Below are 10,789 nucleotides of genomic sequence, written 5' to 3' on the forward strand. Positions count from 1 at the left end.
CAGCCACAAAACAACCCAGAGCCTGCTAGCAAACCAGACAAACCACCTGGAACTTTAGCAGCACCCGTCCCAAACAACTTCTCCTTTTCTCTGGGGACTACCACATCTTCAGCACAAACCCAGAAAGAGAAACCGTCTAAAACCCAACCTCAGGCTCAGACTAAAGCAGCCCCTGAGGCTCAGGGGGCTGGTAGCACCCCGAGTGGTGGCACCACGAGCGGCACCGGTAAACCAGCGGGAACAGGAAGCAGCAGCCGGCTCACCTTCTCTCCCTACTCTGTGTGCGGGCGTTTCCAGGCTGCCAGACTGAGGCTGAAGCAGATGAGAGAGGACAGGTCCAGGGCTCAGCCAGCAGAGGGCAGCAGAGAGGACAGGTCCAGGGCTCAGCCAGCAGAGGGCAGCAGAGAGGACAGGTCCAGGGCTCAGCCAGCAGAGGGCAGCAGAGAGGACAGGTCCAGGGCTCAGCCAGCAGAGGGCAGCAGAGAGGACAGGTCCAGGGCTCAGCCAGCAGAGGGCAGCAGAGAGGACAGGTCCAGGGCTCAGCCAGCAGACGGCAGCAGAGAGGACAGGTCCAGGGCTCAGCCAGAAGACGGCAGCAGAGAGAACCAGCTCTCTACAGAGCTACTCAGAGCTTCACCTCGAGCTCCAGCTCAACCTCTCACACCAACACCAGCTTCAGCACCACCACGACCCCTCACACCAACACCAGCTTCAGCACCACCACGACCCCTCACACCAACACCAGCCCTAAGCCGATATCGAGGCCCTATCACCACCAAGCAGGGACAGAAGCTCTCAAGAGGACAGGCAGAAGCCAGAGCCACTACAGAGAGCAATAAACAGCCAGAGCCCAAACCCTCTACAGAGGAAGCATCAGGATTCACTATGACACACTACACTGACTGGCACCTGTCCAATGCCCAGTGGCCCATGTTCGACGAGGCAACACAGCTGATGGAGAGGTTTCAGAAGTACTCTAATGAGTTCCATTATCCTGATGGCTTCTCTACGTTCAGCATGTCTACAACACTGGGCAGCAAGGTGACGCTGAGGGAGGTGGATGATCCTACAGAGGTAGACACAGCCTTCGAGGAGTGGTACAGTGGCATGAACCCCTTCACACCTAAAACTACTAACCCCTCCACAGCTACTACTACTACTAACCCATCCACAGCTACTACTGCTGCCATACCCACTACCCAGTTACTACAAGCCTCAGACCACAAACCCCCTGCAGACCCCACAGCACCTAAAGTGTCCAACCCCCCAGCCTCTCCACCCAGGTCCAGGAAGAAACAGAAACAAGCAGTGTCTCAGTCCAAGAATAAAGAGGAGGAAATGGAGGATATCCCACCAGCCTCTCCTCTGTCTCCCAACTGCCCTCCCCGCCCATCAGGCCGCTGGCACCCGTTCATGGTGGACAAATTCTGCTCGCGTCATGCCCGCTGCCAGCACCGTGCCACTAATTCAGCGCTGCCACCCAACGTCACCAAGTGGTGAGTCACACCAACACACTCCAACCTAGCTACACAGACAGCGTTGGCTCCATCATTTGATATAACACTATCGATATGAATGTGTCAAGCTATGGTACCAGGTCATGTAGGAAAGAAAATATCCTGTTCCATTCCTATACTAGCTTGATCATTTCTAGTCCCCCAGTGAAGAAAGTCAACCCGTCTCTTCTCGGTCTTCCTCTCCCATCAGGTTGAACGTGAGCAGGAACTACCTGTGCGAGCCTCCCTGGGTCACCACGGCAACCCTAGCCGCCTCCCTAGCGCTGCGAGAGCGAGGAGAGACGCACCAGTGACAACACATGCTCATTCACCAATACTGGAGTCACACTAGCTATGTGTTTAGGAAATATTTATACTACATGAAACTGATCTTCAAAATAAAGCATGGATTAAATAATCTAATTGAGTAATATAGTAATGTTAAATTACCTGTTAAAGTACACTTCAAATTATAAAGTAGACCACAAGTCAGAAAAAGATTTTAATATTTTAAATGTCAAATTGTTGATAATCTTACAGAAACAAACATTTGTATTTTCCAGATCAATTAGATTACAAACCATTGGGGGGGGGGCAAGAAATTAAACCAAACATTTAACAAATACTTTTACAGCAATTCTTTGTCAGTTGCTAGGAGACGAGGCCAGGGCATTGAAATAGACTTCTGTGAGCACTACAGAGTAAAAAAAAAATAATACCTCAGAGGACAAGGATAACCCAAATACCAGGTGTAATGCAGGATGTCAACCATTTAGAGACATGGAAGACTCACTATATGGCCACTGTTTTGCAGCACACTATGCATTAGTAAATGGACAGGGAAAATCTCAAATTACACCCTATTCCCCTAGACACAAACTCTCCAAACGTTCACATCAAGTTCCTCAATGCAGTTAGGGTAAATGGAAACTTGGCCATTAGAATGTGCCAACACTTCAATCTTTAAACTCAGGCTAATTCCCAAAGGTGGACAAAGCTGTCAGGAGCCACGGAACAGACTGGCCTTAGTTGTGAAGTGATGCCACAACTTTATTTCAGTACATTACTCCAATGTGTAAACATACGGTCAGACTAGAGGATGTAAAAACACTCATGCCCAGTCTCTTATCAGAGCCGTGAGAAGCAGGGGGAGTGGAAGAGAACAAAAGTGTTGGAAAATCTACCAGTCTGACAATCTGTATGTCTGCATGTGTCTGGGTCTAAGGTGTCAGATATATATAGCTAGCTTCTGCAGTATGATGCTCTCTCTAAACAATCATCTCCAGCTGCCGAGCATATTCGATGACCTGCGTAGCCAGCTCAGTGGAGGGGATGTTGACTTCCTCTGTCCTCTGCTGTTGGCTGCTGAACGAGTAGTAGTCGTCTGGGCTCTGGGTCCAGCCCCGCTGCAAAACACACACAACTTTAATATAGGATGAGGCTCTGGGTCCAGCCCCGCTGGACTAAACTCAAGTTCTACGGATCTCCCATTCTCTCAAATCCAGGGGCATGATCAGTTAGCCCGGTCCCAGATCTGTTTGTGCTGTAAAGCCGACTCTTATGTCAAGCACAAACAGATCTTGGACCAGGCTAGTGTTCAGTAGGGCACACAACAGAGTAGAACGGACATGAACTAACCTTCTTGGCATACTCTGTCATGTTGTTCGGGGAGGAGAAGAAGAGCACTCTGGTAGCTTCGTTGAACTGGATCTGTTCATACGCCTTCTCTATGCACCCAGCAATCTCATCACTGGAAACAAGACGGATAACAAATCACACCATGCCATCGCTGGACCACAAGGACGACTCACCGAATCCATGCATCTGCCATTTCCAGGCAATATGAATTCATCCCATGTCAGAAGTCATGCTGTCTCTTACCGGATGGTGTCTAGCAGAATGTCTATGAAGAAGGTGTAGCTCTCAGCAGGGATGTTCCCTTTGGCCAGAAACACCTTGTTGTAGCTCCCCTCCATCAGGTACTGACAGGAAAAACAGACATTATACAAGCCAGTTCTACACATGGGAAGTTACATGGCTCCACAAAGATAAAACTGAGAAGAGATGAGAACCAGCGAAGAAGTTCCTGTTGAAAATAGTAAAAGTAAGAAGTCAACGAAGGGAGATGAGGCACACGTCTGAAGCGGCGGCAGTCACCTGCTCTAGGGAGACGGGGTGTCGGATGTATACGTTGGTCTGGATGTCTTTAGCAGTCAGCCTCTCCAGCTCCGTGTGGAACTCTGACACACGGTTCTGGGACAGCAGGAAGAGCAGGTTCAGACCCAGCAGCTGGTGCATGTAAGATGACTCTGGCAACTCATCCCTGGATGGAAGATGAAGAGTGGGAGAAAACTGATCTAGTTGACTACTGAACAAGCATAGGTTGACATGCTCTGGGAATACATTGAGAAAGACCAGTATTATTTTGAATATGAAACAAGTGACATTACTTGTAATCAAAGTAATAGCATTTCAGCTGGGACATGTATCTCTCAAAGGAGGGGATGTCCTTCTTCAGGATACCCCACAGAGCCCCGATCTCCAGAACATCACCTGACAAACAATGTAGAAATATGTTAGCCACTGTTGTCATCCAGCTCATATGATCAAACCCTGATATATCCTAGTTATCACACACTGAAATTATGCAGCTGATTCTGAGCAATGACTCCGGAAGTCCTTTCTATTGACAAGCACACAGGAAGACATGTCAACAAAAAACGAAGCAGCTAGCGTCTTCGCTCCGGGAGACCTGTACACAGACCTCCCGTCGCTGAAGACGACATCCCGTACCCCAAAAACATATTTACCAGCCCTTCACGCTCATGTGGGTGCTAGTAAGCAGGCTAGGTAGTTCTAGGTATAAACAGCCAATCCAGCAGGGTCTGGAAGCTCTAGTGAGCTTCTATTGGTCAATAACGTTGCGATAGAGTATTTGCATAAAGTTAATCTTTCCCAGAGAGGCCCAACTCAGCGGAAAACGCTCTCCCTCCAGCAGGTGGCGTATTTTCATTGTTTCGCACACCAAGCAAGGAGTTTTAGAGTGTTGAATTTGGTCAACCAAAAAATGAATGTCTTATTTGCTACATGAGGTTTATTTGATCTAATAGAAGTTTGGTAACACTCAAGTTGTTATTAGTGTACTGATATAAGTAGTACAGGTGACATCCCAGCCACAGAGAAAAAACACTTTATATCAGAGTTTTCTCCAGATAGCTATGCATATTCAGAGCATGAGGCTAGTAGCATTGAGTCGCTCTCCTTTCAATACAAGCGGTTGACTTCAACAACCCTCATCGAATATTCAGAAAAGGATTACAATAATGAGATGTATCCACCAATCCAAAGAGGCGGGAGCTAGACAGCCCGCCTGTTACAGGTCTTACTGAGGGAAGAGGCTATGAGCTAGCTTGGTCATTCCAACTATGGAGCAAAGAGGCTATGAGCTAGCTTGGTCATTCCAACTGGAGCAAAGAGGCTATGAGCTAGCTTGGTCATTCCAACTATGGAGCAAAGAGGCTATGAGCTAGCTTGGTCATTCCAACTATGGAGCGAAGAGGCTATGAGCTAGCTTGGTCATTCCAACTATGGAGCAAAGAGGCTATGAGCTAGCTTGGTCATTCCAACTATGGAGCAAAGAGGCTATGAGCTAGCTTGGTCATTCCAACTATGGAGCAAAGAGGCTATGAGCTAGCTTGGTCATTCCAACTATGGAGCAAAGAGGCTATGAGCTAGCTTGGTCATTCCAACTATGGAGCAAAGAGGCTATGAGCTAGCTTGGTCATTCCAACTATGGAGCAAAGAGGCTATGAGCTAGCTTGGTCATTCCAACTATGGAGCAAAGAGGCTATGAGCTAGCTTGGTCATTCCAACTATGGAGCAAAGAGGCTATGAGCTAGCTTGGTCATTCCAACTATGGAGCAAAGAGGCTATGAGCTAGCTTGGTCATTCCAACTGGAGCAAAGAGGCTATGAGCTAGCTTGGTCATTCCAACTATGAGGTGCCATTTGGACCTCAACTTTACATATATACACACACACACACACAGTTGAAGTCGGAAGTTTACATACACCTTTGCCAAATACATTTAAACTCAGTTTTTCACAATTTCTGATATTTAATCCTAGTAAAAATTCCCTGTCTTAGGTCAGTTAGGATCATCACTTTATTTTAAGAATATGAAATGTCAGAATAATAGTAGAGAATGATTTATTTCAGTTTTTATTTATTTCATCACATTCCCAGTTGGTCAGAAGTTTACATACACTCAATTAGTATTTGGTAGCATTGCCTTGAAATTGTTTAAGCTCCCGAGTGGCGCAGTGGTCTAAGGCACTGCATCGCAGTGCTAGCTGTGCCACTAGAGATCCTGGTTCGAGTCCTGGCTCTGTCGCAGCCGGCCGTGACCGGGAGACCCATGGGCGGCGCACAATTGGTCCAGCGTCATCCAAGGTAGGGGAGGGTTTGGCCGGCAGGGATGTGGGTTTTCCTCCAAACATAACGATGGTCATTATGGCCAAACAGTTCTATTTGTTTCATCAGACCAGAGGACATTTCTCCAAAAACTACAATCTTTGTCCCCATGTGCAGTTGCAAACCGTAGTCTGGCTTTTGTATGGTGGTTTTGGAGCAGTGGCTTCTTCCCTGCTGAGCAGCCTTTCAGGTTATGTAAATATAGGACTCGTTTTAATGTGGATATAGATACTTTTGTACCGGTTTCCTCCAGCATCTTCACAAGGTCCTTTGCTGTTGTTCTGGGATTGATTTGCACTTTTCGCACCAAAGTATGTTAATATCTAGGAGACAGAACGCGTCTCCTTCCTGAGCGGTATGACGGCTGCGTGGTCCCATGGTGTTTATACTTGCGTACTATTGTTTGTACAGATGAACGCGGTACCTTCAGGCGTTTGGAAATTGGTCCCAAGGATGAACCAGACTTTTGGAGGTCTACAATTTTTTACTGAGGTCTTGGCTGATTTCTTTTCATTTTCCCATGATGTCAAGCAGAGGCACAGAGTTTGAAGGTAGGCCTTGAAATACCTCCACAGGTACACCTCCAATTGACTAAATTGATGTCAATTAGCCTATCAGAAGCTTCTAAAGCTATGACATCATTTTCTGGAATTTTCCAAGCTGTTTAAAGGCACAGTCAACTTAGTGTATGCAAACTTCTGACCCACTGGAATTGTGATACAGTGAATTATAAGTGAAATAATCTGTCTGTAAACAATTGTTGGAAAAATGACTTGTGTCATGCACAAAGTAGATGTCCTAAACGACTTGCCCAAACTATAGTTAACAAGAAATTTGTGGAGTGGTTGAAAAACGAGTTTTAATGACCCCAACCTAAGTGTATGTAAACTTACGACTTAACATTTACATTTTAGTCATTTAGCAGACGCTCTTATCCAGAGCGACTTACAGTTAGTCAGTGCATACATTTTCATACTGGTCCCCCGTTGGAATCGAACCCACAACCCTGGCGTTGCAAACGCCATGCTCTACCAACTGAGCTACACAGGACTTCAACTGTGTGTGTGTGTGTGTGTGTGTAGAGGGCAGCAGAGAGGACAGGTCCACATACATACTATCAGAAAAAGGCCAAGTTTGACTTTCACAAAACCATATTGGTCAAGCTCAGGCACATACAACATTTTTGGGTGCATTTTCCAATTTGTTAGGTGCATAATCCTAACAGGGTGGAACCTAACAGGGTTGACATTTGATTTTGAGCCTAACTTGGCCATAGCTCTGAGTAAGCAAGATTGAGCTAGCATATTGGTGAACACTTGAACAGGATTTTAACTTCTCTATCAAACACATTTAACATGTTTATTCTCTATAATTTAGCCTAACATGAAACATTTACAAATGGATCAAACTGAGTGTTTATATTTAATTAGCTTATCATAGTTTTCCCACCAAATAAATTATGACACTTCCTGAATGTGGTGTCATTGTAGTAAGGGGTTGTTTTCTTAAATGGAGAATTACAAACTAACAGGGTGGAAAGTGATATCCGGGACACACTGGGGACATGGCATAAACGCCTACATCCACTGACAAAGTGTTTAAAATGCATAAAATTCACTTTCAGGATCCATATTTTGGTGTTGTTACGGTAAAGCACACCTGACGTTATATTTTAAACCTTTTGGAATCCACATTTTACGACATTAGAACTGATATTTCTTGGGGCCAGAAAAGGCATTGCATTGTAGGAATGACCCAGCTAACGTCCGCTAGTTAGCATTGTGTTGTGATGACTAGATACTTACGAGCTAAAATAAGCTGCTGTTTGGTGAGCTTAGTCCCAGTTGTTGGTAAGAAGTTTAACTCCAACAACGAAATCTGTAGAAAGAAATAGCAACGGACAGTTAACATATTTGTAAAACAGTTGGTTACGTTAGCTTAGCTAACGTTAGCTAGCAATACTAGCTAATTGACAAAATCCCCTATTACTTAGGTTCGAGGGTGAAGCAACCAAATATTGTAATAGCCTTTACCTTGAGCTTGCTCAAAATTTCTCCACATTTGTTCAGATTGGGATTTTTCTTGTTCCATTCCGTTTTCAATGTTTCATATAGCCCCGCGGTCTCTTTCAATACAGACGCCATGGTGATTCTGCAAAATGTACGACACCGGACGCTTGGAATACGGCATGCAACTGTCGTAAAACAGCGCTGTTGCCAAAGACGATCTATTATATTGACAAGATAGTCGAGTGACCCCTCTAACAATGGAAGTACATGTCCGAACATGTTTATTTTCTGTCTGAATATTCCGAGATCGCCACATTCTCCCATAGCCGTTGCGAAGTAATAATTCACTCTTCAGTGTTGTGCTGTTAATTTCCGATTGTTTTTCAATCCTATGAAGATGTCCAGTGAACGCATAAATGCAATTTGTTGACACAACACCTTACAGACTTGGATACACATTATCCCGAATACTTATCAATAAAAACGTCTTAAATTCGCTGCTCTGTTTTTCATAGGGAATTGTCGGATATACATCACCAAAATGTCGATAATAAATGCGCTAACATGGCAGCCTTTCTAAAATCTTGCTGAACCAGATATAGCTTTCGGTGGGACCATTTAAATCAGGGTTCTTCAATTCCGGTCCTGGAGGGCCGAAACACCTCTGTTTTTCATCCTCTCCTTCTAATCAGGGGCTAATTCAGACCTGGGACACCAGGTGAGTGCAATTAACTACCAGGTAGAAATAAAAAACTGACGTGTTTCGGCCCTCCAGGACCGGAATTGAAGAACCCTGATTTAAATCAATGAAAGGGCAGATATTGGCGTCACCATGGCGTCAGCCCAGTCAAAGCTATTCGCTGCTCTGGAACCCCAATGGTGGAACAAGCTCCCCCACGACGCCAGGACAGCGGAGTCACTCACCACCTTCCGGAGACACTTGAAACCCCACCTCTTTAAGGAATACCTGGGATAGGATAACAGTAATCCCATTAAAAAAAAGAAAAAAGTGGTTGTCCCACTGGCTATCCTAAATTGAATGCACCAATTTGTAAGTCGCTCTGGATAAGAGTGTCTGCTAAATGATGTAATATTGTATGTGTGTGAACAACAGGTACAACTCCGATATAAAGTAGTTTTTTTCATAGTTGCCGAAATGCGTCCACTTATATCAGTGGATTTGTAACAACCTAACCATTACGAAACGTGTATTCGATCAAATAAGCCTCACGTAGCAAATTAGCAATTACATTTTTTGTTAAACAAATTCGACAGTCTCGTTGACCTCCATTGGTGATCTTATTTTCGTGGACAGATTTTGGGCAGAGTAAACACTCTTGCTTCGCCTCTTCCTCTCTGCCATTGCTAAGGTAACTTCTTCTTCTACGTTCGAATTCTAGTGCAAATGGTGCATTCATACCGCTTACAGGCCGACATAACATCGTCGTGTTTCTGAGAAATGAAAAACATCTTTACATAAATATTTATGTCCGTTAGATGGCGCTCATTCAACGTGAAATATAACCAAAGTCGTTTCCAGACTTTTCATCCTTCACGGGGCGTCTTAGTGAGGAATTCCCCATGTATCCACCCAATGACGTAGTTGGAGACCCCTGTTTAGTGGGCTGTTGTTTGGGGGTGTTCCATCCGCTATATGGTCCTCATGTGCAGTACTCTTGACAGCCATATGAATGCCACGTAGAATAATGGGGGGGGGTTTGTGTGTTTTCCATCATAGTAACTTCAACTGTTTTTGAGCAACTAAATAGTTTTGAAACAGCTCATGAGGAATGTCAAGACATTTGCTCCACATTATTATGTTGGAAAGGCAACACTTCTGTCAGCAGCACTGCCTGTTGATCTGATTAGGAAATCTGGGAAAAGGTTAGTGTTATCCATGGAAGAGATTTCCTGCAGGGTTTGGACACATCTTGTCTGTTTGAAACTGTCAGGTGGAAACTAGTAGCAGCAGGCCTGACCCCATCCAAGACGCGCACACACACACACACACACACACACACACACACACACACACACACACACACACACACACACACACACACACACACACACAGAGAGAGAGACACACACACACACACAGACACACACACAGAGACAGACACACAGACACACACACACACACACACACACACACACAGACAGACACACACAGCAGGTCATGGGTGCGGCCTAAACATCTTGTTCCTAGGGAAAAGTCCAAATAGGGGAATGTTGTTAATGCCTATAATAAAGGTAGTGTCTAGAGGCTGAGCCTGAGCCCAAGGAAACTTAGCGGACCCCAGGAAAGCTGATATTAATAGTTCTCAGGCCAGCCCACCACATTCCTGGCATGTGAGTCACACTGTACACTAGGAGGGAGAGAGGAGAGGGGAGGGGGGGGGAGGGAGTGGGGGGAGAGAGGGGGAGGGGAGAGGGGGAGGGGAGGGAGTGGGGGAGAGAGGGGGAGGGGAGGGGGGGGGGGGAGAGGGGGAGGGGAGGGGAGGGGGGGGAGAAAGAGAGAGCGGGGGGGGAGAAAGAGAGAGCGAGAGGGAAAGAGTGAGCGAGGGGGAGAGAGGGAAAGAGTGATCGAGGGGGAGAGAGAGAGAAAGGGAGAGAGGGAAAGAGAGAGAGAGAGGGAAAGAGAGGGCGAGGGGGGGAGAGAGAAAGAGTGAGGGGGAGACAGGGAAAGAGAGAGCGGGGGGGGAGGAATTCCTGTTTCTCATTTGTGATTCTTTCCATGGAGGAGTGAAAGAGGGAGAGAGGAGGCAGGGAGACCAGACCACCCCTCCCTCCCTCCCTCCCTCCCTCCCT

At 46.1% G+C, this 10,789-nt stretch overlaps 1 protein-coding gene across 1 annotated transcript; it reads right to left on the reverse strand.

Moving 5' to 3' along the window:
- Positions 1–1,985: 1,985 nt before the first annotated feature.
- Positions 1,986–8,141, reverse strand: LOC311120702 (26S proteasome non-ATPase regulatory subunit 8-like). Its single transcript, XM_084195274.1, has 7 exons — positions 8,003–8,141; positions 7,775–7,847; positions 3,947–4,049; positions 3,654–3,819; positions 3,378–3,478; positions 3,135–3,246; positions 1,986–2,902 (listed from the first exon to the last, which is right to left on the reverse strand). The coding sequence occupies exons 1-7, from the start codon at positions 8,111–8,113 to the stop codon at positions 2,765–2,767; spliced, it is 804 nt and encodes a 267-aa protein (XP_084051400.1). The 5' UTR covers positions 8,114–8,141; the 3' UTR covers positions 1,986–2,764.
- Between the last annotated feature and the right edge of the window lie 2,648 nt (positions 8,142–10,789).

The sequence above is a fragment of the Coregonus lavaretus genome (genome assembly GCF_964263955.1).
Source record: "Coregonus lavaretus genome assembly, contig: HAP1_SCAFFOLD_4377, whole genome shotgun sequence".
NCBI lineage: Eukaryota > Metazoa > Chordata > Actinopteri > Salmoniformes > Salmonidae > Coregonus > Coregonus lavaretus.